Here is a 27485-nt window from a genome sequence, read left to right as displayed (position 1 = left end):
AAACAATGTTGTTTGATGATGTATAACAAACAAAAATTGAATATGGAAGAGCCCTCAAGAAATGTTTTGAACACAGTATGTTATGACACGCTGCCTTATAGACAACAGTTGCTGTACTTGTCAGAAAAATCACCAAAGTCGATGTTCAAGATATATTTTAACTCATTTGCTTAAACAACTCTATGACTACCATCCACACCAAAAGGCTGTTTTTCTGCATGGGCAACAGAAGGCACAATTATTTGCAAGAATTTTCAATGTTTTTCCATTGCTTTCTTAAGTGGCATAGTAGTTTCCCCGTATCACTCTGCATGTTTGCCAAAATCACATTGTCTTTTTCAAAGCACTACAGCTCCTGGAGGGTCTGTAGCTTAGCATGGGCTCCTGCAACATTTGGGGATTTTTAAAAAAGTTAACCCCAAAGTATCTCATAACTTTCTTACCACATGTAAGTGATCGTGAGAAACACCACATGAATAAAAGTAGAAAAAAGAGAAAAGCATATTTATGTCTAAACATGTACAACTGATAGATTGTATTATATGACTTTGGTAACATTGAGACTGATAATATATATTTTTTAAGATTTTATTTATTTATTTGACAGACAGAGATCACAAGAAGGCAGAGAGAGAGGGAGGAAGCAATCTCCCCGCCAAGTGGAGAGCCTGATGTGGGGCTCGATCCCAGGACCCTGAGATCATGACCTGAGCTGAAGGCAGAGGCTTTAACCCACTGAGCCACCCAGGCACCCCAAAGCTGATAGTATTTTAAGCTGCCTTTCACTAACATGCTGTTGACTGCCCGTTCTTTTTTTCTTTCTTCTTCTTCAGAAAGGGGCTAAATCAAATAAAACTTACTAAAGAACATATACCCAACATGGAGATTCAGCTCTTTCTGACTTAATAGTTGGCCACTTAAACATGTCCTAGAGTGATTGAAGTTCAAATGGGATTCAGCCATTTCAAGAAATTTATAATCGTTTACTGTCTTTAAAAGAAGACACTTCTCTATAATACCTCAAGATGTCCATTGTTGGTACAAACCAGCTAATCTGGGAAGTAGTCAATGATATGTTTCTGCTACATCAATTAAAATAACACAATGTTACACATATCAATAATAACAACAACACTTAAACAGCACTTACCATATGCCAGGCATTGTTCTAAAAGCTTTAGTGTATTATCTCACTTAATTTTCATAAGAATCCAAAGATGAAGGTACCACTACTATCCCCATTTTATTGATGAGTAAACTGAGTAACACAGAGGTTAAATAAGTTGCCGCAAATCACAGAGGCAGTTTGGGGCACAGCCAGGGAACAAACCCGGGCATTCAACTTTCTGAGTCTATGTTCCTAACTACAGTTCTTCACTATCTGTCGTGTGTCAAGTGTGATGACCAGACTTCGAACCATTTGCAAACTTCATCCGCTCTTCTTCACATGCCACTATCAGATAATTCTATCACATGATTGGACTAATAAAAAATAGCAACGTAATTCTGCAATTCTGCTCTCCAATTCTGCAGAAACTATATATCTGATCCTAACAAGGAAACGGTTGCCAGAGATAGGGAACATAGGGTTCCAAATTTCCAGATCCTTTTCTTGGAGGTGCTACAGTGCCCAGGGTCAGATGATCAATATCTGTGCAACAATGATAAGAATAGACGGTGTTGACAAGAACCAGACAGCTGGTGTCCTACTATCCAGCTGTAGAGGGTATCCATCTTAGAACAAAAATAGTTTTAGTTAAAAGTGATCAACATTTCATTATAATTAACTGATGGGTTGGTAGACTTCTTTCTATTGCTTTTTGCAAATTCCTAAAAAGAAACTTAAAAAAAGCAAACAAACCCACACACACAATAAAACACCTCAGGCTCAGCTTCATCTTCCACTAACACACCTTCCAGTTATAAGAGAAGCCAGAAAAACAAAATTTGGGGTGAAGTTCATGGTTTTCAATGTTGGTAACTAATTCAAAAACTGAAAATGCATTGTAGACAAAACAAAATATCCTTGTGGGTCACTTTCAGCCCACAGGTGACAATTTACAAGCTCTCATGTAGTTTATATTCTTGTCAACTTTTAAGATCTCACCTCCTCATCCAAAAATTTAGCTGGACAAAGTGAACTGTAACTTGATTTTTGTCTCAGATTCTTCAAAGACACTACCTTATCCTATAATGTAAAAATATCACAAAAAGAAGATGGAAGGAAAAGTTAAGTCTTGATAATGAGCAGCTACATGGCCCAGCAAGAACTACCAACTGCTAGACAGAGGGCACATTGGGGATTATCTGAAGCTTCCCCATCTCCCCTCTTCATCTGAAAGATGAAGAAATTACCCAGAGACAGAAGCGGACTTGCCTATAAGCGGTGGTTTATTAGTGGCAGAGACTGAGTTCAAACACAGTTTCTTTTGATAGATGTACCTTTTCTTTTCATCTTTGTTCATTCTGTCAAGAAAGTCATTTGAACCCCTCGATCCAGCCAAGCCTGTAGTCACCCAGCACTGGATGCTTTCCTATTGCAAACACCAATAGGTCTTTCTTTTCCCTTTTGTTTTCCTTTTGATTTCGCCACTTGAGTTGGGTTTTTCTAACTGGGAACTAAAAGAACTGGACTAATGTGTCCCACAAACAATGGCTCCTTTCCACATTACTGCTACCTCAGGCTCTTCTCCAGACTGGGATATGGGTCTTCCTTTAGGCTGACACAAATCATGTAAATTCTTAAAGACCTAATCCTAGTCTACTTCCTCCTTGGAGATTTTCCCTATCTGCATACCCAATTCTATGTGTACACATGCACACATTCGCTCTCTCTTTCCCCACATTTTGGTATTGGTAATTAGCATCTTACAATTAAACACTTTCTTATTTTCAACTTATTTGACATGTGTATATGTTATCCTCCAGACTAGAACATAAGCTCCCCAAATTAGGAACCTCACAGGAATCTTCTGGTTCTGCCATCAAGCCTGGGAAATAGAGTGCTTGGTGCAAGGAGTAACTACTCATCTATTTAAAACTTAGTTCTAAGTTAAGAGAACTCTCTTAATCATTCCAGCTTAAGTTGTATAGCTACCTGGCCCCAAATCACAAACACTGATTATATTTTAATTTAATAGCCAGTGACTGTATATGAAATTTGTTTTGTAGGGGAAAGATCTAGGAATTATTTGACTTTTGCCACTATACACAGTACAATTCTTCAGGAATGAAGGATTTAATTTCTTTTGCTCTTCAGTTCAGTTTTAGGGGAGTATGAGGCTATTCCAAGAATGTACTACCTTTTTTTTTTTTTTTTTTTTTTTTTTGTATTCTGCATCTTCAGAATTTCTCCGCTGGTACTAGTGCAGAACAGTTCCTGCCCATTGTACCAAGGCGATTAGAAGGGAAATGCCAAAAAGCATATATAAAGATTTCAATTCTTTTTCTGATGAAGAGAGGAACAATTCTTTTTGAAGGAATCCTGGTTTAAAAGCCATTTCATGGGGCACCTGGGTGGCTCAGTGGGTTAAAGCCTCTGCTTTCAGCTCAGGTCGTGTTCCCAGGGTCCTGGGATCAAGCCCCGCATCGGGCTCTCTGCTCAGCGGGAGCCTGCTTCCTCCTCTCTCTCTCTGCCTGCCTCTCTGCCTACTTGTGATCTCTATCTGTCAAATAAATAAAATCTTTAAAAAAAAATAAAAGCCATTTCGTTCCCTCAAAAGGTTAGAGCATTTAATAAAATTTAAAAAAAAAAAACAGGTCCTCAAAAATAAAATAATTTAAAAAAATTTTTTAAAAAAGGTTAGAGCATTTATTTTTTAAAATCCATATCATATGTTGCATTGACAAGGTGACTCTTAAGAATTTTGAATAAGAGCTAACCCAGGGGTGCCTGGGTGGCTCAGTAGGTTAAAGCCTCTGCCTTCGGCTCAGGTCATGATCCCAGGGTCCTGGGATGGAGCCCCGCATCGGCCTCTCGGCTCAACAGGGAGCCTACTTCCCCCTCTCTCTCTGCCTGCCTCTGCCTACTTGTAATCTCTCTCTGTCAAAGAAATAAATAAAATCTTAAAAAAAAAAAAAAGAGCTAACTCAAATGCCTCAAAACATACCTGAATGGATGAACCCCTATTATGGATTTAAAATATATACATATACACATATATAGTTAGCCAGGACTAGGTCTTAAATTTTAGGAAAGGTAGGGGCTTTTGAGCCAGGGCCAACTCACAAAGTCAAATAAGTAAATGAATAAAGACAGAATTTCTACAGCTAACAGTGACTCAACGTTAGCCAAAATTTCATGGTAGGCTATGGGGTGAATCACATAGAAATGAGTAGCTTGAACTCACAACACATTTGGTATACTCATAAAGTCCTCTTGAATGAAATAGGAGTTCATATAAAATAAACATGATTTTAGGATTGCCCCTTTCCCTCATTACATACAGACACACATTGACATACAGGTACACAAACATATACATGCACCCATATTCATTCACAATCCAGACATTATAATTCCTAACCAATTAAAAGATCGGTCATGTCAATCTAAATATTACACAGAATTGTTTACAGTGCCTGCTTTACATTGCCTCAGTAACATCTCTAAGTAGCTAGTTCACTTGAGGTAGCCACTCATCACCGTTACTACACAATTTAGAAACATATGGCACAGCTTTCCCATGCCAACTTCTAGGTATTCACTTCACCGTTATGACAAAAGAGGACAAATAAAATGCACAGAATAGTTTTTCAGATTGTCATTTAAGGGCCGCTAAAACATACCCTGTGACCATCAGAAGGCTAGACTTTTGTTTTGGTCACTAATTATCACTACTATCCAGATTCATTGTAGTAGGAGAAAGGTAGACCTATAAATGATAAAATGTGTTTTCACATAGTCTGTTTTTTTTTTTTTTTTTTGAAACAGAGAGAGAGAGATCAGAAGTATGCAGAGAGGCAGGCATAGAGAGAGAGGAGGAAGCAGGCTCCCCACTGAGCAGAGAGCCCGATGCGGGCCTCGATCCCAGGACCCTGAGATCATGACCTGAGCCGAAGGCAGAGGCTTAACCCACTGAGCCACCCAGGCGCCCACACATAGTCTGTTTAAAGTCCCTTCTTTTAGCTGGGGAGATTATTATAATGAGCCGGCACTCTTTTCCCCAGGAAAAATGAAATCAAAATAATTAACAAAATGATCCAGGAATGGTATCTTCTCCCTCTGCTCCTTTCCAATTGTTCTTCTTGGTTAAAATGCCTTTTCTTTCTTTTTTTCTTTCCTTCTTTTTTTAATCTTCAGCTCAAACTACACAGGAAGCCTGACAAGTCTGGTGTTCTGATTTACTAACTAATAGCCCATCTCTTCCCTTCATACTTTTTATGAGATTAACACCTAAATGTCCATTTTGTCCATATTGATTATTTGATAGGTACCCAAAGGAGAAGAACAGATCTCTCTCAACTCAAATAGAAGAAATCCTGGATTAAAAAAAAAAAAAAAGTACCTGTTATTAGGATGGTAGGACTCTCTTTTTTGCTCTAGAATATTTCTGTCCAGTGTTGCATATTAAAAAGACAGGATTTGAAATCAGAATAATCCATGCCTCAGTTTCCACTCATTCTCCTATATACATACTGCTTTAGACAAGTTATAAAACCTCTGAGTCTCTGTTTTCTCTTTTAAGAATGCAAATAGTAACTCCCATTGTTAGAGTTAGGAGAATTTAAAATAACAGAGAACAAAAAAACAAATGTAAGTAAAAACTAAGGAAATTTCAATAAACTACCTATTTTTGTTAAATACATATCAATATTGGTTCTTTAACTGTAGCAGATGTGTCATACTATTGTAAGATATTAATGGGGGAAACTGGGGCTGGACTATATGGGAACTTCTGTACTATTTTCCCAATTTGTCAGTAAATCTAAAAGTCTTCTAGAAAATAAAGACGGATTTGAAAAAATGACCTAAGTGGAGTGCCTTGGCACATGGTAGGTTCTTGAAAAATTGAAACCAGTGTTATGATATAGACTATTTGGTTTCGTAAAGTGTCTTATACTCTATACAATACGATCTTTTCTTCTCTGGCTCTGTTGGGTTATAACAGACACACAAGACTGTGTAATTTTAAGGGGAACAGCGTGATGATTTGACAATACGATCTCTTCTCTTCCCCACTTCAACTTTTTCATAGGCAGTCTTCTCTGGCTCCCTCCACGTCACTCTATTCCCTCCTTCCACATCATTTTTCCTCTAGCTGTTTCTAATTCATCCATTTCTATTGTATTATAAATTCGTGTATAGTTTACAAACAGTTTGTATTTCTCCGAGCCTAATTTTGCTTTATCAATTTTATTTGTTGTCCTTAAATTTTACCACAATGCTTATGCAAACATCTCTGTTACTTTCAATGACTACCCACTTAAAAAACACAAGTTCCAAGCTTTCTACTTGGGAGAAAATAGTAAGACACCCTCTTCCAGAAAGACACTAAAAACTTAAAAATACAGAAATGGAAAAGCTTCTTTTCTTTTGTAATAAGGAGATAGATACTCAGCTTCTCAGTATAGCCAACAGCCCTGAGGCAGCTTTGCTGGACTATGCCTTTAGCACTAGTTTGCTGCAATAACTAAAAATAGTTTGACCAAATGCCAGTGTTATCAATTTGCCCTGTAGTCTTTGATGTTAAGGTCATGTGTAAAAACAGAACCCACTTGCCCCTCAAAACCACAGATTTGAATTGATTCAGGTAAAACATGCAACCAGACCAGAAAAACTTAGCCTCGTGATGATCTTTTCAGGAGGATGAAGTTTCTGTTTTTAAAAGAAATGGGCCACTGTGAGAATGGATTTCTTCCCCCATTCTAGCGCTGAGTTTTAGCTTCTATTTAAAGGACAGAGCTCTAGAACCATTCGACGGATAAAGCAAAGTTTGTTTTTATATTTTCTCTTTAAATCACAACAGTTTTCATGGCCCAACATCTTTGGTTGGCGCTCTTATTAAGGGGATAGATTTTGAAGAGGACATTTCCCCTGCTATAAAGACACGATTAGCATAATAATTCCAAGCTGAAACTTGAAATGTCAGGCCCTGTACCTGAACCAGACACCCAACCTTAATAGAAAATCCAAAAACTTTTATTGTTCTGTGGATACCTTTGTCTACTACCATCCACAATAGAGGCTGAAAAAGCAAGGGGCCACAGATGACCGGTAGAGCGTGAAGTGTGTAACCCACCTGCTATTCTCCAACCAGGAAATGAATCGTATTTTTAATAAAACTGATAACCAAGCTTGTGACAGCTGAAATAAATCATCAGCGCTGGGTGGTGTGTGTACATATATAAGCAAAACAAACAGAGAAATCTGTGCTAACTTAAGAGTGAATAAACACAGGAAACCCTCCCTCCCTAGGACAGCAACATGGAATTCAGACTTGAGTGACAGCAACTAAGAAATTCACACGTTAAGAAACCGTCCTTCTGGGGGCTTCACCGGCTCTTCTTTCAAAATGGAACTGACAAATTCACTTAAAAGAAACAACGGAGCGCTGCCTTTCTCCACTAACTCACTCCAACCGGGGACCTGACCTCTTCTCCTCTGGTCCCACCACTGCCCCTTATCCTCAGTAACCTTCCCCCTCCTTCCTCTGGCTGGAAAATAGCTTATAGAAATAGGCACTTTTTGCACATCAAAAGCAGTCCGGGGCCGCCTCAGCCTTGCCCCAGCCTCAGACACAAAAAGCTTTTGATGCTTGTAATTGCGAAGCTATTTGCAGCTGCACTTTATCAAGCCAGAAGCGGCTGGGCTTGGAGGGCCTCGGAGAGCCAGAAGGTGGCGGCGAAGTCACCTTGGGAAGAGGAGAAGAGGGTCAAAGGGAGGAAGGTGGAGGAGCTGACCCCGGTAGAAGGACCAGAGGGCGTGCCCCCGTTTTGGGGTCACTGAGGAAGGGGTAGGGGAATTGGAGGGAACTTCAGCCAGAGGGGGAAGTGATGCCCGAAGACCCTTAGACGACCCTAGTCGGGATCAGCGGACCCCGACGCGGGGAGGAGGGTGCCCTTCGCAGTATGACTGGAAGCTTCGCGTCCCGGACTTGCTTTCTGCCGCCTGCCGCTGCGGCTCTCTGGGCTGGGCGAGCCAAGCGCTGCTCGGAGGCGCTCTTCTCCCTCTACACCGGTGCCCCCACCTGCCGGGTGCCCCCGCCCGCCGAGCGCACGCCCAGGAAGGCGGGCCCAGAGCTGAGCGCAGCCGCCTGCCGCTGGAGAGTGCCGGGAGCCGGGCAAAACGAGCAAGGCCTCTCTGGGCGCCGCGGGCTGCAAGTCACTCCCCGAGCCTCCCGGGCCATAGAGCGGGACCTGCCCGCCTAGCTCCCCAGCGCTCCCGGGTGGGGACACACGACGCTGAGGTTAGGCCCCTCGCCGATCCCCCGCAGCTCCAGGCGCGCTCGGAGCTGGGCCGGGCCCGGCCGCGAAGGGGGGGCCTGGCAGCCCCTTCCCCAGGGCGCGGTCTCCTCCTCCTGCTCCTCCTCGCCAGCTGCGCCGCCAGCTCCCATTGTTCGCCCCGCCCGCCTGGCGACGTCCCGGCGCAGCTCCCGGGGCCTCCCCGGCGCACCTACCTTCTGCTGCCGGCGAGCCATGTCGGTGGGCTGCTTGGCGTTGAAGGGATAGGCGATGCAGCGCATCACGAACACATAGAGCTGCAGCCTCTTCTTCCTCTCCTCCTCTTCCTTCTGCAGCCGCTCCAACTCCTCCTTCTCCTTCTCGCTCGCCACGGACGGGCTGGGGCTGGAGGGCCGGCCGCCACCCGCGCGGCTGCTGGGCTGCAGCCCCCCGGCCCCAACGCCGCTGCTCGCGCCGCTGCCCCCACCGCCACCGGCGCCCACCCCGGCTCCGGCGCCGGCACCGCCGCCACCCCCGAGCCCCGCGCCGCTAACGCCGCCAGAGCCTTCGCTGGTGCGGCTGGGAGACAGGCGCGCGCCGGACGCGGCCGAGCCGAGAACCTCCTTGCCGCTCTCCTCCTCCACGATCTCATCCGATTCCTCTTCGCTGGACGAAGGGTCCAGCATGGTGGCGCCTGGGAGGGGGGTGGTCCTTGGAGCCCTGGGCTAGGGGTGCAAAAGATGGGGGGGGGCGCTGGAGGCAGCTGGGGGTCGGCTCCCCGGGATGGGTGCTTCTCCCCAAATCAGGGAGCGGGTGCTGCTGCTCAGCCTCCGCCGCCGCGACTGCTTCCTCTGCCCGGAGATCCGGAGCTGGGCTCAGACCCAGGAGCGCGAGGGGAGGAGGGGAAAGGAGAGGTGCGTCCGTGGACCCAAGGTGGGCAAGGGACAGAATCAGTTGCGAGCCCCAAGCTCGCAGCCGGATACCATCTGCAGCCGCTGAAGGAGGCGCCTCCAGAAAAGATGCCGAGTGTTGCAAGCTGTCGGTGCAGGCAAGAGCCTAAGAGGCATCTTGCCGATTGGGGAGGGAGCGGCGCTTACGTGTTTATTGGCTTAACTCTCCCGTGTCCGCTGCGTAAAGGGTGGCTGCAGAAGGCTGGAGCGGAGAGAGCGGGGAGCGGCTGCAAACTCTCAGATCTTCAGTACCGACCCTGACACTTTCCACACTCCTCACCCCCTCCCCTTTGTGGATAATTTCTTTCTTGATCCCCAGTTCTCATTGCCTCGACCTCTCTCACCCTCCCTCGGACAAAAAGTTCTTGGTGGGGGAGGAAGAAATAGACAAACCAGTAATGACTTCTTGTTAGCGAAGAGTGGGCGGTCTGTTTGCAGACACTAAATCCAGAGGTCTACCGGAGAGGAAGTCGGTGAGATCCCCTACGAGAAAGGAAGAGTTTATCTCTTTTCCCCAAGCTTCTTCACATCTGGGGCTTGTGGGCAGTGGGGCTTGGCAGCCTGTTTGTCCCACCTGTGTAAACTTTGATTCCAGCAATTCCCACTCATTAAAATAAAGGTGAATCAAATTTTGAATTGATTGGTGTATGGACCATGTAGCTCAACTATTTAAGTAGAAGCCCCGCCCTTCCCTACCCTGCAAAAGCTATGATGAATATTTTTCAATTCCAAGAACTGGGAACACTTTATGCTGAGGTAAGCATACCAGAGAAATAGAAGGGGTTTCTGGTTGGTCAGCCCTTTCTCTTTTCTGGCTGCTGTAGGATCTGGGTGGAGGAGTGGGGACCCAGAGATCAGACAAAGACACCCCAAGAACTCAGCGGCATCAACATCCGATATGTTGACTCTGTCTTACTGTCTTCATCCCTGCTTCTCGGTTATCTATTAATTCAAAGGAGCAGATGGTGCCTTCCTTCCCCCAGCGCCTTTCACTTAGGCCAATAAACCCGGCGGACAAGGGAGCTGGCCAGAGTGCTGAATCTAATCAGCGACCCGCAGATGGATTGAAAACAAACCAACACCCGCCACCCTTGGATCTTGGGCTTTCTAGAGACCTTTCTCCACCTCCGCCCACCCCCATCTCCTATATTTTTGCATTTTGTAATGTTCGAATTATTCCTAGATACTCGTGGGGGTTATTGTAAAAGTGTAGCGTGAATTTAAAGTTTACATCACATCTGTCTTTATGTATTTTCAAATTTACCATGAGTTTTACTGCAGGCTTTGATATTCAAGTGAAGATTTCTCACCGATTTGAGAACTAAAAAGGAACTAAAAACAACAGTTAGCTTCTCATTAACTCCCAACAATCCTGTTTGAGGTTTTGGATTAATAATACATGTATAGCTTATGTTTGATTTCAGCACCACACCCACCTCAAGGACATAACTACTGTGGCCATCACATATTCTGTACCAATTTAAAACAAATAATCCAGCAATGTGGAAATTATTACAGTTTTGCCATCCTCGCTTTTTAATTATTGTAAAGAACATCCTTATGTTCAAATCATGTGGTATTGTTTTCCCTGGAACAGAAAACATAGTAGGCCAATCAATCGATAACCTTTATTCAGCACCTTTTTATGGAGTAACATAATTCTAGTTGCTTGGGGTAATGGAATTTTTTTTTTTTTTTTTTTTTTTTAAGATTTTATTTATTTATTTGACAGAGAGAAATCACAAGTAAGCGGAGAGGCAGGCAGAGAGAGAGGAGGAAGCAGGCTCCCTGCTGAGCAGAAAGCCCGATGTGGGGCTCGAACCCAGGACCTGGGATCATGACCTGAGCCAAAGGCAGCGGCTTAACCCACTGAGCCACCCAGGTGCCCCAGGGGTAATGGAATTTTTAAAAGACATTCTCTTAAAGAGCCTATAATCTCCTTTGGGAGATACAACATAAACATGTGAAAAAGATTGACAGCACTTATTTCAAGGCAACATATCAACAAATCCAAGTTAGTAAACTGCTAAAAGCTTGGGTGAATGAAACAACTGGGAATGGAATAGAATTCTATGTTCCTCAAGAGAGCTAAATTTTAAAGGAAGGAACCATATGAATGAATGGTGAAAAGAGAAGATATTAAAAGTGAAAATGTACTTGGCAAAGCCATAGTGATAACACAAGGGACCAGGGAAGGTACAAAGTGTTATGGAGGTGGGGTATGGGTAGGTAAGGGGGAAGTGGGGAGAATAAAAGAAGCTAAAATAATAATGCATTTGGCTAAGTGGAAGGATCATGTTTAGGGCACAAAAATGAATTAAGTTACCTAGAATAGGGTGATTTGAGGAGGGAGTGATCTTGAAGGCCAAACAAAGGCCATGTACCAGTTAAATATTTCTTCTTTAAACAAGCTTAGGCATTTAAGTATTATCACATTATACACCGGGAGAAGAGTGACCATGAATTCGGTCTTCAGAACAATTTGGAGCTTATCAATTGCTATAAAAAAGTTTTGTTTACTGTTGTATTTTTACAAATTCCTTTGTCATTATGTGGGTTATTTATCCTAATTATATTCATTAAAAGAAAAGCCCGTGTCTATGTTAATCATCTAAACCTATGATTTGGGGCGCCTGGGTGGCTCAGTGGGTTAAGCCTCTGCCTTCGGCTCAGGTCATGATCTCAGGGTCCTGGGATTGAGGCCCACATCGGGCTCTCTGCTCAGTGGGGATCCTGCTTTCTCCTCTCTTTCTCTATGCCTGCCTCTCTGCATACTTGTGATCTCTCTCTCTCTGTTTCAAATAAATAAAAATAAAATCTTTCAAAAAAATAAACCTATGATTTGGGTATCAAATGTAACATTGCTTAGCTAAATCTAAGAATCTTCTCAATTCCCGCCCCCGACCCATAAATTTTCAGTGAGAGACTTGAACAGATTTTATGAGAAATAGTTTTAAATTTTTTTTAATGGTGTGCATCCTTGTCTTTTAAAGGGTGCATCCTTTCAAAGATATATTTTATCTTAGCTAAAAGTTAATTCAAAGTCCTTGGGGGATATTATAGCTCTTTGCTACTGCTGAAGATAAGATATGCCAACCAGAACTCCTTAGACATTTAAACCAAGAGTCATGGCTTTCTAGATACAAATTTTAATGAACAAGAATGAAAATAACCCCAGAACACACCCAGAGGGTCTTAATATTTGTTTACCTTTTGTTAACACCCATGTTCTTATTTTTAAAAATATAATTCTACCACAGATTCTGATACAGACAAGTAGCTATATTCTCAACTATGTTATTTTTAGATGCTTCCATGTTTGCCCCTACCTCCAGTTCTGCTTTATAGGAAACTTGAATAACCTCAAGGTGATGGAACAAATTTTAGTCAGCCATCTGGAGACCATATCACAAAAGCAGAAGTTATAACACTGATCTTTTTTAAATCCTACCCACTAAAAGCAAAGTCTAGGGTAGATGGAAACAACTGAAACATTAACCCAGGGTTTTCTCATCTAGACCATTTTCCTCGGAAGTGTTTAATGTGATCATGTAAAAGGCCACAAGTATAAGGAAATATCAGTCATTGGCAATTGATAGACACTTTGGTGAAAAACAATCACTTTTTTATGTCACTCATATAACAATCAAATAACACTGAGTTTAATGGCCATTTTCATGTTTTTGTTTTTTACTAAAGGATAGTTTGATCGAGTTTTTTTTTAAATCTCACAACAAATTCCATATTATCTAGATAAATCATCTCATAATCATCTTCAATCAATATTTCTTTTATTTTTAAAATTTTAGAAATAGCTCACAAGCACCAAAATGGAAAAATATGAACCTTATGGAATGCCTATATCAAGTTAAATGCTTGGGCTCTCAACATAGGCAGTTCTGCCTCTGCCACATAACAGCAGAGTTATTCTGAGAAAATTACCTAATGACTCAGACTTAGTTTCCTCATCTGTAAAATGAGGGACAATTGTACTCACTTCCTTTGGAATGACGGGAAAATTAAATTAGATTTTTAATTAAAAATATTTTGCAACAAATTAAAAATTTTACAACAAATTAAAAATATAATTACCATATGGTCCAGTAATTCCACTACTGGGTATTTTACCCAAAGAATATGAAAACATTAATTTGAAAAGATATAAGCACCCCTATGTTCACTGCAGTGTTATTTATAATAGCCACATTATGGAAGCAGCTCAAGTTCCATCAATAGATGAATGGACAGAGCGCCTGGGTGGCTCATTGGGTTAAGCCTCTGCCTCTGGCTCAGGGTCTTGGGATCAAGCCCTGCATGGGCTCTCTGCTCAGCAGGGAGCCTGCTTCCCCCTCCAGCTCTGTCTGCCTCTCTGCCTACTTAAAAAAAAAAAAAGTACATATATACACAATGGAATATTATCTAACATAAGAAAGAATGCGATCTTGTCATTTGCAATGACATGGACGGAACCAAAAAATATAATCCTAAGTAAAATAAGTCAGTCAGAGAAAGACAAATACTATTTCATTTTACTCATCTGTGGAATTTGAGAAATAAAGAAAGAAAGAAAGGAAGGAAGGAAGAAAGAGACAAAGCAAAAAACTAAACAAAACAAAAACAAAAACAAAAAAACCCAGACTCTTAACTAAAGAGAACAAACTAATGGTTACCCGAAGGGAGGCCAGTGGGGAGATGGATGAAACAGGTGATGGGGATGAAGAGTACACTTACCACTTATTATATTATTTATATTATATATATATATATATATATATATATATATATATATATATTATTTATATTGTTATATTATATTATAAATATATATTATATATTATATATATTATTATTTATATTATTATAAATAATATATAGAATTGTTAAATCACTAATTTGAACACCTAAAACTAATACACAGTGTATGTTAACTATATTGGAGTTAAATTTTTTTAAGTATTTTTCAATAGATTTTAGGCTTAAACTTTTTATTTCAACTGGTAGGAGGACTTTTAACAAATGAGATGAGCAGAACTTGGGCACAAATAATCAAAATGAAAAACAACATTAAAGACACCAAGGAATCCAGGAATAGATCCTTACATAATAGAATATTTGCCTATTTATTTCATTGATCCCTGCCTTGTTTTGGATAGTATTTTCAGGGACTTAGAAAATAGTTTATTTTCTTTGAGAAAACTACTCTTCATCATTGCTCTTTATCATATGATAATTCTTACTAAAGTGAAATGAAGTAGGTTAGGATGGGATTAAAGTGCAATCATAAGACAAAAAATAATAAAATCAAGCCACACAAAAACATCTTCTTTCACTCCAGGCAATAAAACATGTTTTAGAATAATAAATAATACTACTTACAGGAATTGATTTTGGAAAACCACCTTATTAGTTAAGATAAAGAAGAAAAACGCAACAACATATTTTACAATAAATATTTGACTTGAATTCTGAAAACGAACTATTCACAAGGGTAATCACGTTTCTTACATATACAGTTTCTTTTAATAGAAGTGGGAGCTAGATGTGGTATAGATTGAAATGCAGTTTATGCTGGTGTTTACATGGACTAAGTGGAGAACTGAAACTTTTGCAGTCACATGGACATGGCAACATGCCAGCAAATAAAAGAGAAAAAAAGGATCGATATATCTTTTGCTATGTAAGATATTAGGTAGATAATTTGCCCGATATGTCAAATTCTCCAATTTGGAGAATGGTAAGTGTTGGTACCATTATGTCTTCACCTTCTCAAAAAGATTTTTCTGGGTTAATTATCTGGGTTATATTTAATTGTTTTCACAAACTACACTGGCTTTAGACTGCAAAGTTTTCTGAGGACTGTAAGTAGGAATGACTGAAATCAGGGTGTTTTTATATTAACAAGTTTGTTTTCAGTCTTAAATAATTGAAAATAGCATGGTTCTTCAATTTTGGCTACTTTAAAACACACGAGTCTTTGGATACCTTATCTTTTGGAGGAGAAAAGTTAAGTAGGAAAAAGAGGTTAGGAGAGTTTTGATTAATGAAGGGAAAGTAAGTAAAAATGTAAGCATAGGTCCTGATCAGGGAAGTCCTGATACTACCACCTAGGTCAGGGTTCTATATGGATAAACATATTGGGAGGAATGCTCTAAATTAGATCTAGTTTTCTATGTGCCAAACCAAACTAGAAAAGTACATACATTAAGGCCTAGGCTTTGCTCATGAAAGTGTCCTTCTTTTTCCCCTTCTTCTTAGGCTGACACTCTCTGCTTCCTTAGTGGGGTCCACTATTCCAGCCCATCGTCTGTAAGAGCACCCCTGTCATCAATAGGGACATTCTGCCTGGTATGTTTCCAAAAGAGTATTTAGGAAGATGTTGACATTCTGTTATTTTTCACTGACAAGTTTACCTAATGGTTTTCCATGAGGAGCAATGAACTCTTATAAGAACCTGAGGATCCTTTGTGACAGGATTTGGAATATTCCCACCACGTACTTATGAGTATACAATCCTTTTTTTTTTTTTTTTTTTTTTTTCATGGTCCTTCATCCTGTATGGCTCTTGGGAGAGAAATGCAAATAACAAATATAGATGAACATCCCAATGTCACTGTGGTGATTCCTGGGCCAGGGCTTAATACTGCCCCCTGCACAGAACTCTTAACTCTGATAATGCTCAAGTGAAACATAGATTTTAGGCTTTGTATCTAAGCAGAATCATCACCCTCATAATCCGGAATTCATATTTTGATGTTTTATCACTTTCTGGCAAGTTTCAAGATACAGGAAGCTGAAATTACAACTGGTACCATTAGGCATGCCTGAAAACAAGAGGTAGTCATGCCCCAAGATTGCTGGCCTTGAAACCACTCACTCCAGTCACATGGAAAAAGAAAATAGAAGAGATATACATGGGTGTTGAAACTCTTCAATGCACAGTAACCTGCCCACTCGTAAACATGCCTTCACTGGCATTTATCATCTAATAAATCTGATTAATATGCTCTCTTCTTGAAGAGGAGATAGAAGTAGGAAAACACGCTTTTCTCCCTACAAGATCATAACCCAAGCTATCACCTTTCACCAAGTAGCTCAGGCTCTCAGCTCCCAGATTATCCTGCAACCAAGAATCTAGATGAACCGCTGTACTTGTTTTGTTTTTTAAGATTTTATTTATTTATTTGACAGACAGAGACCACAAGTAGGCAGAGAAGCAGGCAGAGGATTTTATTTATTTATTTGACAGACAGAGACCACAAGTAGGCAGAGAAGCAGGCAGAGAGAGGGGGAAGCAGGCTCCCAGCTGAGCAGAGAGCCTGATATGATGTGGGGCTTGATCCCAGGACCCTGAGATCATGACCTGAGCCGAAGGCAGAGGCTTATTAACCCACTGAGCCACCCAGGCGCCCCTCTGTACTTGTTTTTTAAGAGTAAGTCTCTACTGAGAGTCAATTATCATATGGTTTCACTTATTTGTGGAGCATAACAAATAGCATGGAGGACAAGGGGAGATGGAGAGGAGAAGGGAGTTGAGGGAAATTGGAAGGGGAGGTGAACCATGAGAGACTATGGACTCTGAAAAACGATCTGAGAATTTTGAAGGGGTGGGGGGTGGGAGGTTGGGGGCACCAGGTGGTGGGTATTGTAGAGGGCACGGATTGCATGGAGCACTGGGTGTGGTGCAAAAATAATGAATACTGTTATGCTGAAAAAATAAAAAAATTAAAAAAAAAAAAAAGAGTAAGTCTCTACCAGGAATATTTATTTGGAATTCTGGCACTCTTCTTGGCAATGTATTTGAAAGAGAAAATGAGCTAAGAACAATGTGTGTGCTTAGAACAAAGTCTAGCCCACAGTAAGCTTCTGATAAATGCCAGCGGAGATGGCGATGCTATTACAAAATTTTATTGCAAATAAAAAAGCTAAGCCCCGTTTTTTGTTGTTGTTTTGTTTTGCTTTGCTTGGAAGGAAGGGGGCGGGGACATGGTTTACTAAGGCTTGTGAAAAACCTCTTGCCCCTCAAGAGAAAGACAACTTGGCACTGGGCAGCTGTGGTAGGCTATGAGGGTCAACACCAGAGGGACAACACAGTTCTTGGAAGGACTGGGTGTTGTGTTCTTCCAGTGTAGACTTAATATCCCATCCCCACCCCTGTTCTACCCATTCTGATATTTTGGTCTACTTTTACATTTTTAGAAGTTATACCAGCATAAGAAGGAGAGTTAAGTGAAAGATGAGGCAAAGCACAAAGCTTGAAGAGTTGGCTAGGACTTTAGAGAGAGCCCTTGGGGTGTGTTTGAACAGGCATATCAACTGCCATAGAGATATTCTCCTTCATTTCCTTGCAGGGCATTATTATTTCATGCCATAAAATGACCATGTACAGACTTCCCCCAAATTAGTGGAAATCAATCTGCATTTCAATCAAATCATCATAAGAAATGCAATAAATATTTAAAGACTCTTCTGCACTCAAAGTCAACCTGCAGTGGAGAAACTGCAAACAGTTAGACCTAAATCATAAAGCCTTATCTTTCTCTGCATTATTATTTATACTGCACAACAAAATGGGACTCCTGTGGGTCATCAGCACTTTTTTGTACTGTCAGCCATTAAAACGTTAAAACAGCACATTTACCCTGCAGTGGCCATAACCCGTTTGATTACTTCAGAAAATGCGTGGGAAAGGAAAACGACACATGTGTGATGGTGCCTTCAGGCCACAGGTTGAGTAATCACATAAAACTGAGTAATCATTTGTTTTCCCACCCATTACATGTGCATAACCTTCAGTGACTTGACAGCCAGTGGGAATGACGTCGTGGAGTAACTTCGTCATGGGCTCAATCATGTATTCAGGGCTACTGAGGACAACTGAGTCTTCAGTTCCTTGCTGACATCTTACTAGTTGGGTGATGAAAACTAATGAATGTTCAGATTATGCCCATATTCATGATATAAAATATATGACTTTAAAATTAATCTCTCAAAGGAGAAGCTAGTTTTGGGGCACCTGGGTGGCTCAGTGGGTTAAGCCTCTGCCTTCGGCTCAGGTCATGATCTCAGGGTCCTGGGATCGAGCCCCCCAAGATGGGCTCTCTGCTCAGCGGGGAGCCTGCTTCCCCCCTCTCTCTCTGCCTGCCTCTCTGCCTACTTGTGATCTCTCTCTCTCTCTGTGTGTCAAATAAATAAAATCTTTTAAAAAAAAGAGAGAGAGAGAAACTAGTTTTAAAAAAATGGGGAAAACCATAGACTCATAAGGGTTTTGTTTTGTTTTTTAACCTAAGTTTGCCCAGGTTAACTGGCATCTAGGGGATAAAGGCAAACTTCTAATATTTCCATATCAAATTTATATTCCATAGTTACTGATACAGTCCCAGGGTCAAATATTTGGGGGTTTTGTTTTGTTTTTTTGTTTTGCCTCATAATTACCTTTGTTATTGCCATTGTTTGTTTATTGTTACTGGGTTTTTTTTTTTTTTTTTAGCTGTTATAGACAAGATTCACTGGGTAAAACATGTCTAGGTACCTCCTACTTTATTAACTGAGTTGTTTCTAGAAAGAAAGAAGATACTCAAACCAAGAATCTAAAACACCAAATTTTGCATTTAAACTTAGATTCAAATTCTGGTTACACCAGCTATGTGCCCAGAAAAAAAAGAGAGTGACTTCTTTGATCTTCAGTTCTTCCACCTTTAAACTGGCAATGAAAGTACTAATAAGGCAGAGGATTTTTATGAAGGTGAACCAAGTTCGTGCATCTAAAATGCTTACTACAATATCTAGCACATATCATAAAATGAAAACAATGATCAACATTATACATGAATTTGTGCCCCACTGACTGGGCAGATCAAAAGATGAGATATGTCTAGCATTTGCCTTCTGCAGAGAGGACAGGTCCTATTGGAGAAATTTGTACAAAAATTCCACTTCGTTACCAAGAACTTTACCTTCCATCCTGAATAAAGTACTTCACTTGAGACAGCTTATACAAATACATGAAGTTATCATTATATATTTTGTCAAAATTCATCTCAAGAAGGACTTTTTTTGCCAAGTGGCCACTAAATAAGGATGTTATAACCGGACTTGTAATGAGGTTGACATTCCTGGAAGAAAAAAGAAAGAAAAGGCCATTCAAACATTGCTTTTTGAGGGCTTAGCTAAATAGCTTTCAGAAAGAGCTTCCACTAGCTTGTATTTGCATAACAAAAAGATCCCCCCACCTTCCTATAGTCTTATTTGCAGATCCCAAATAGAATATTTATTAAAGTCTAGATGCAATTAAGTCTTTTGTGAAATTTGTGTTTGATCATGAATAAGGGTGAGTCAGAAAGTCTGTGAACATAAAGTCTGTGGAACATAAAGGGAAGTATACAAGAAAGCATTCTTATCTTATATTTAGCAATAACATTCAAATGACAAAAAAAAGAGAGAAGATTTTAGAGTAAGATGAAGTTTTCCATTGAGTGCATTCACTGCTAATCTTGGTTTCTTTGTTTATTTCTCATTAATTCAACTAACATGCTAGATGTTGGAAGATTTGCTTATAAAATGGTGATGGGAAAGGTAGTCTTTGCCCTAACCTAATCTGTCTGGATTCTGAAAGTGCTTTTGTATGAAAGGAAAATATAGTCAGTCCTCAAATAGTAATGTGTGTGTCATTAACATAACAAAAAAGTGTTTTAGATTACTACAAAAAGATGCCATAAAATTCTAAGCTTTTTTATTTCACTCCAGAAACATAAAAGTCTGTTTTCACCTTCATTATTGTTCTGAATTAGGATTTTTTTTAAAAAGTCTTTATTTTTCTACGAGTATTTCAAAGAGGTGGTTCCTGAAGAGTTTACCTAATCTGGAAAGGTATGGGGGTTGTGGGTGTCAAACGGTGATTTTTTTTTTGCCTAAAGAGGTCTTAAACTAATCAACTAATTTGTCCATAATTCCATGGAAATCAGAGCAGAGTTATGCATTTGGACAGTATGATCAAGTAAGAGGGAATAAATTTCCTTTTACTATGATCTTGTAGACTTAAACTTCCCAAAGTAATTTTTTTGCCACCTGACCTTATTTTCTTTTGCAAAGGCCAAACAAATCAACTTGAGAGAAAAAGGGAAGGAAAACAATAATCTGTGTTTTCATTTTCCTAGATTATTTGATTCCCTGGTAGGTTTGTCTCACTTACTTATCATCATACCAAAATACTCATAATTTAAAAGTTGACAGGAAATGAGACTGCAATCCTTCTGTCCCTGTTGGAACATATCAGGGAATCAGGATTTTCTCTTATCCCAGAGATTCCTTTCAGCATGAGCCAATTTTCAAGCCTGGGGAGGCAAAGTGACAAGAATTACAAGTGAAACTTTACAATAAGCCAAGAGTTCTGGTGGATGCACCCTAAAAGTGTGTTCCAGAACCTCAAAGGCATTTCCATTCTGTTCATTAAAATTCGTATGTGTTTTTAACCACTGGGACCAGCATCACTTGTCATTTAAGTTAGATGTTGTGAGCTGAGGCTCCGGTAATCCTTATCATTTATGGCAGGTATACAGGGACTTCTAATAACACTTGTTAAGTAACTTTTGACTTTAGAGTTCAATTATTTTTTCATTGATTTATTAAAGACACATTGAGGCCCTATTATAGACCAGCTTCTGTGTTAGATCTTCAGCCAAGTGTTTTGCTTCCAAGGGACTCACAGGGTATCTCAGAATATAGGCAATAGAAGAAAAATGATAATGTCCTCTGGAAGGTTCAAGAAGAGATCTACCGGCCTTCGACGTTATAGGATCAACTAGGAGGATCACTTAGAGTTGGGCTGTAAAAACCAGATGAGGAATTAGAAAAGCAGAATTGACAACAGGCTATAGTCCAATATGTTGGAAAGGTGGAAAATATACCAAAGAGGGTGATCTGGGGGAGAATCTCTATTGTGAAAAATGTCTCTATGATAGTGACAGAAAGGATTCAAGGTGATACCTTTCTAAAAGGAGAAGGGGAACACAGAGGGATTTCTGGGCAGGGTGAACTATATGAGGAGAGGCTCAAGGGCATAGAGCAGAACTGTATACGGATAAGTCTGCTCAGATACTGGAATCAGGCCTGGGTTCAAATCCCTACTCTATCACTCTCTAGTTAATACTGAGATAATCTATGCAGAAATTTCCTAGAGCATTTGAAGCTACTCACAACATGCCTTGTTATTCTACTTTTATTCAGACATTCATTGTTAGCTTTAGAGAATTCTAAGATCAAGTAACCTTGAAATTTGTCCTACCTGGGGAATAATAGTAATGATCACAATGATAAATGTTGATGATAATAATGATAATGAACACAAGGTCCATTCATGGGTGCTCCTTAATGTGTGCAGACAATAAGGGCTTTATGTGTTTCCTTTCTTTTTTTTTTTTTTTTTGTCTCATGGTCTTGATTTGAATTTGTGGTCTGAGACACTTCAGTACACTATAGGGTAGATGAGCTTCTAGGATTGCTTCTTGCTTATAGTTTGGATTCTAGTCATTATAAAGGCTATCTGTAGCATAATAACCTGGATTCAGACCCTGGCCACAACAGCTGGTAAATCCATGTGTCTTGGGCAAGTCACTTAATGCTTCAGGTCACAAGTTTCCTTTGTTATGATATTTTCTTCACAGGATCATTCTAAGGACTAAGAAGGAAGGGTCAAGAAATGTATCCACTAGATCTCATCATAATCATCTTGTAGCTTTTTACCCCATATTCTTGATAAACACAGCGACTATCAATAAGAGAGTCAGGACTCTCCTATTGATTTTTCTTTTTCAATCTCCTCACTTTACGGGGCGGGGGGTGGCTCCTGAATAAAGATATTTGATCTTGTGGGGTCAGTCATTTTACCACTTTTTTACCGTTTCCATGAGAGACCATTCAAATACCATTATAGACAACTCTGGTCTTACCCTGCCTGCTCCTTAGAAAGATACTTTGGTTCAATTCACATCTGTTAATAATTTTCTACTCCATAAGCCATTAATAATTTCTTGTATCTATTCCCCATCCTTTCCAAATTCTAGTTAAGAAAACCTGAAATGTTTCCTTTGTTCCTCCCATGGACATTAATTAGCCTCAGAGCTCAGAAGAGATGACTGTAAAATAACCACTGTCCCCATTACCAAAAATGCAGTTTATGGTCTGTAAAAAAAAATATTTCTCACGGCATGCTACTATCATGGGTGGCACGAGGGACAGTCAAACCTTTAAAGTCCACAAGCAGCATTAACCACAAATTTCATGAAAGTGACTGAGTTGAATTTGGAAAGAAAGAGCTTCTAGAATTGCTTAGGTCTTTCCCTATGAACTAGGGAAGAGCAGGACCTATTACTCTGACAATGAGGTGGGAAGAAAAATGCAGAATTATGTGACTTCTGACTTTTCTTACCCCCCCCCCATTTGAATACTGTTTCCCCTGGACATCAGAGGGCATTAGAAGGCTCTACTTGGGGGCGCCTGGGTGGCTCAGTGGGTTAAGCCGCTGCCTTCGGCTCAGGTCATGATCCCAGGTTCTGGGTTCGAGCCCCGCATCGGGCTCTCTGCTCAGCGGGGAGCCTGCTTCCTCCTCTCTCTCTGCCTGCCTCTCTGCCTACTTGTGATTTCTCTCTGTCAAATAAATAAATAAAATCTTTAAAAAAAAAAAAAAAAAAGAAGGCTCTACTTGGGGGTGCCTGGGTGGTTCATTTGGTTAAGCAGCCAACTCTCTGATTTCAGCTCAGGCCATAATCTCAGAGTCCTGAGATGGAGCCCAGTGGTAGGCTTCGTGCCCAGCAGGGAGTCTGAGATTCTCTCCCTCTCTCCCCCACACTGCCCTTGCCCCTACTCATTCTCTCCCCCACCTCATTTGCTCTAATAAGTAAATAAATCTTAAAAAAAAAAAAAAAGGCCCTATTTTGCATCTGCTCATGGAAACTCAAAACATCTGCTTTGGGCTGTGGTTTTCAAATTTTAGTGTGCATAAAGGATGCCTAGAAATAATCTTGAAGATGGAAATTTCTTGGGGCGCCTGGGTGGCTCAGTGGGTTAAGCCTCTGCTTTTGGTTCAGGTCATGATCCCAGGGTCCTGGGATTGAGCCCTGCATCGGGCTCTCTGCTTGGCGGGGAAACTGCTTTCCTTCCTCTTTCTCTCTCTGCCTGCCTCTCTGCCTACTTGTGATCTCTGTCAAATAAATAAATAAAATCTAAAAAAAAAAATAGATGGAAATTTCTGGGCCCCATCCCCCTAGTTTTTGATGTATTAGGTCTGTGGTAGGTTTCTGGAATACACATTTTTGTCAGTTGCCCCTGGAAGAACTGGTGCAAATAGTCTATATCTTCCCTTTGAGAAACATCCCTTAGTGAACTTTCATTCCTATGACATAAGGATAGAGGAGATAAGATATAGCTCTCAAATTATTGTTTGTACAGGAAATGCTGAATTGAACATGAAAGAAAGATATTTTCTTCTACATACGTAGTAAAGAGAATCCTTGGGGGGAAAACAACCAGAATGGGGTCTTAATGACAGTATCATTCTGAGGGAGTTAGAATGAGGAAATACCCAAGCCTAAGAAAATTACACTGTCTGCAAATCATAACCAGTCCTGAAGGGTTTGCCTTCTTCTGAAGATTGGTTTCTTCTCTCTCTCTTTGCCACTCAGCCCCAGGATAATCTAAGCAGCCACTCCCAGAGGCTTCCCTGTTCTGTTCCAAGTTGTTCTTGGCACTCCAGACCTTACTTCTTAGTTTCTAGGTTCCAGGTTTCAGTTTGATGGAAACAGGATGTGAACACCAGATGGATCCCTCTCAGCAAACAGTCCAGAGCCTCTATGGCCTTGCCCCCTTCCCAACCTGAGGGAGGAGGAGAAGCTGGCTCACCAAAGAACTAGGAAACCTGGGCTGGAATCTCCACTCAAGATGGAAACCCCTGTACGCAGTACCCAGGCAAATCACCTCCCAAGTACACTAAGGCTTCTGTCTTACTCTGTTTCAAACATGGGAAAATGAGTCAGGGCCCAGACCAAAATTTTCTGGATGCCGCTCAATGGGAAGTGTATTTTAAGAAGGGAAAGCTATTTTTAAGGATTACTTTTATTAGTCTATTGATTTCAGACCCAGAAATGGGTCAGCTCTCCTCCTGTGCTGCTAACGGTATTTTTGAGAAGTCGTTAAATAAATGCAAAGTCACTAATTTGCCACTTGGAGTCCTGACCCACTCTTATGCTCTGCCAAGGATAAGAGATGATTTTGTTCTTAGCCTATTTTGCTGTCAGCCTATTTTCCATTCACTGAGAATCTCTGACCTGTCCATCCCAGGTGAGGCAGTCAGGAGCCCCAGCAGGATTCTCAGACTCAATCTGCAGTTATTTTAAGAATTTAAATTACATAAGCCAGGCCCTTTTTAGAAATCCCTTCTTAGGGTCAGCCCCACACAAAACATCATTAAAACTGCTGCCATGAGCATGTGAGTGACTTTTGCCATTCAGTCTTCAATGACTAGGGCTCCAGAGGCTGTTACCGTGAGAAGGTGGGTGCAAGTCATCTGGTCTTTACTCCTAGAGAGTTGCTGGGAACAACACTGTTAGCACTATGGAGATGGCAGAGGGAACACTGGTGACAAGAAACAGATACTCAACTCAAACAAGCTTAAGCAAGGAAAGGAAAGTATGGGCTCACCAACCTAATCCAGCAAAAGAGCTTTGGGCACAGCCGGTCTGGAGCTCTAGAGAAGTTAAGTCATCAAGACTCAGTCCCAGTTTCTTTCAGTTCTGCTTTGCTTTGTGTTGACTTTACTCCAGGTTAGGCCTTCTCCATGTAATGTCCCCTGGCAATTCCAGACAATGTCCTTACTGTGTAAGTCCTTTGGAAAGAAATGCATTCTTTTTTTTTTTTTTCCCAAGAGTTTCCCAAAAGTTTTGACTTGAACTTCATTACCTTGATTTGGGCCAAATGTCATGGATGCTCGATTGCCATGGCCAAGGGCACACAGTGCTCTGATGAGGTGATACAAAATCACATGCCCACTCTTAAGAGTTGGAATCACCCACTGAAGGACATGGATTGTGATGGAAAGATGTGGCTCTCCGAGGGAAACAAATGTTTGGTCTCAGAAGAAAATCAGTGGAGGCTGGGGAGAAAGAAAAACAACCCTACGACATGCAACTTGATTAGACAAAACAAATGATGATTTTGAATCTACTGATAGACTTCTGGATTTGGGGAAACACCTATGACACTCACATTCCCAAATCTCAAGTAGACCCTGAAATATGGCCAAGAGAAGAGGAGCAAAAAGCAAACCCTGTCAGGAAACTACTTACCTGTCCTGCCAGAGAGTCCAGTGTAGAAGGCCAAGATTGCAGGAAAGTTGGGTCCACTTCTAGCTCTACGTATTACATGATGTCATTCAATAAGAGAAAAATTGCTATTATTTAGTCAGTTCTACCATATGCCAAGTGCTGTGTTGGGTGTTACACACATACACACACGCACACACATATGTACGGCAAATATGGCTGGTCTATATATACTGTTTAGATTCATACTGCTGGTCTATGTATATTAGACTCATTGGATAGGGGGCCTGAAGGCACAACAGTGGTAAGAAACTTCTTGAGGGTAGGAAATATATCTTGTTCATTTCTATATCCTTATTATTTCACTATATTCTGGGTACTATGTAAAGTACTTTTAAAATCTTCCTTCATTTAATCCTTATAATAACCCTATGAAGTGGTTACTGTTTTTTTTTTTAAAGATTTTTTATTTATTTATTTGACAGACAGAGATCACAAGTAGGCAGAGAGGCTGTCAGAGAGAGAGAGAGAGAGGGAAGCAGGCTCCCTGCTGAGCAGAGAGCCCGATGCGGGGCTCGATTCCAGGACCCTGGGATCATGACCTGAGCTGAAGGCAGAGGCTTTAACCCACTGAGCCACCCAGGCGCCCCGTGGTTACTGTTTTTAATCTGTTTTACAGACAACAAAACTGAGGCACAGAGAGGTTACACAGACAGTAAATGGAAGAGTTGGGATTCAAACCCAGGAAGTCAGACTTCACAGCTTCTCCTAAAAAGTGTACTAATTCTTTTTTTTTTTTTTTAAGATTTATTCACTTTTTTGGTGGGGGAGGAGAGCTAAGGGAGGGCCACAGAAAGAGAGAGAGAGAGAGAGAGAGAGAGAGAAGCTTAAGCAGACTCTGCACTGAGTGCAAAGCCTGACTTGGGCCTTTATACAGGGCTTGATCTGATGACTCTGAGATTATGATCTGAGCCAAAACCAAGAGTCAGATGCTTAACTGACTGTGCCACCCGGGTGCCCCCAAAACATATTAATTCTTGTTAATCTGAACATGGAAATAAGGATCTAGCTCCTTGACTCACAGTTTTGACAAAACCACACAGCAGAGAGATAGATGTTCTATACCTGTACTGTCTAATATGTTATTGGCCACATGTGGCTATTTAAGTGGAAACTAAATGAAATTCATTAAAATTTAGTTTCTGAGTTCCCTGTCACATTCCAGGTGCTCAAAAGTCACATGCAGCTAGTGCAGATAGAAAACAATTCCATCCTTAAGAAAAAAATTCTAACAAGATGGGATTGGGAGGGAGACAAACCATAAGTGACTCTTAATCTCACAAAACAAACTGAGGGTTGATGGGGGGAGGGGGGTTGGGAGGGGGGGTGGGGTTATGGACATTGGGAAGGGTATGTGCTATGGTGAGTGCTGTGAAGTGTGTAAACCTGGGGATTCACAGACCTGTACCCCTGGGGATAAAAATATATGTTTATAAAAAATAAAATTAAAAAAAAAAAGAAAAAAATTCTATTGGGTGACAGTAGTAGATGAATTCTAAGTGCCATTTCCAATCTTGATATGGGGAATGGGAACTGAATGGTTTTGATAGAGCGTCCCTACTGACCATGCTGGCTTCTCTTCCGCATTCGCAATCCATTCCCTCCTCACAGTGAGCAGCCATGCTCTTCCATGTCCACTCCCTGTACACACTATCTGCCCTGGACCTCTCTACACTCACACAAGGCAGGAATGTAGAGCTCCTAACTCCCACCCCTTCTTTAGGTTCTAGTGGATGTTTTAAAGCAGGGACCCTGGCTGCACTGTTGGCAGGAAACCCTGGCA

At 40.9% G+C, this 27485-nt stretch overlaps 1 protein-coding gene across 25 annotated transcripts in view; it reads right to left on the bottom strand.

The window, feature by feature from the left end:
* CADPS (calcium dependent secretion activator) overlaps positions 1-9068 on the bottom strand; it is a 477655-nt gene extending 468587 nt beyond the window's left edge. For all 25 annotated transcript variants that reach the window (XM_047690232.1, XM_047690260.1, XM_047690359.1 and 22 more), the window contains exon 1: positions 8619-9068. In XM_047690232.1, coding sequence (XP_047546188.1) covers positions 8619-9068 — 450 coding nt within the window. The remainder of the gene's footprint in view (positions 1-8618) is intronic.
* Between the last annotated feature and the right edge of the window lie 18417 nt (positions 9069-27485).

This window comes from Lutra lutra, chromosome 1 (assembly GCF_902655055.1).
Source record: "Lutra lutra chromosome 1, mLutLut1.2, whole genome shotgun sequence".
In the NCBI taxonomy this organism is placed as follows: domain Eukaryota; kingdom Metazoa; phylum Chordata; class Mammalia; order Carnivora; family Mustelidae; genus Lutra; species Lutra lutra.
This window is presented reverse-complemented; position numbering and strand designations above follow the sequence as displayed.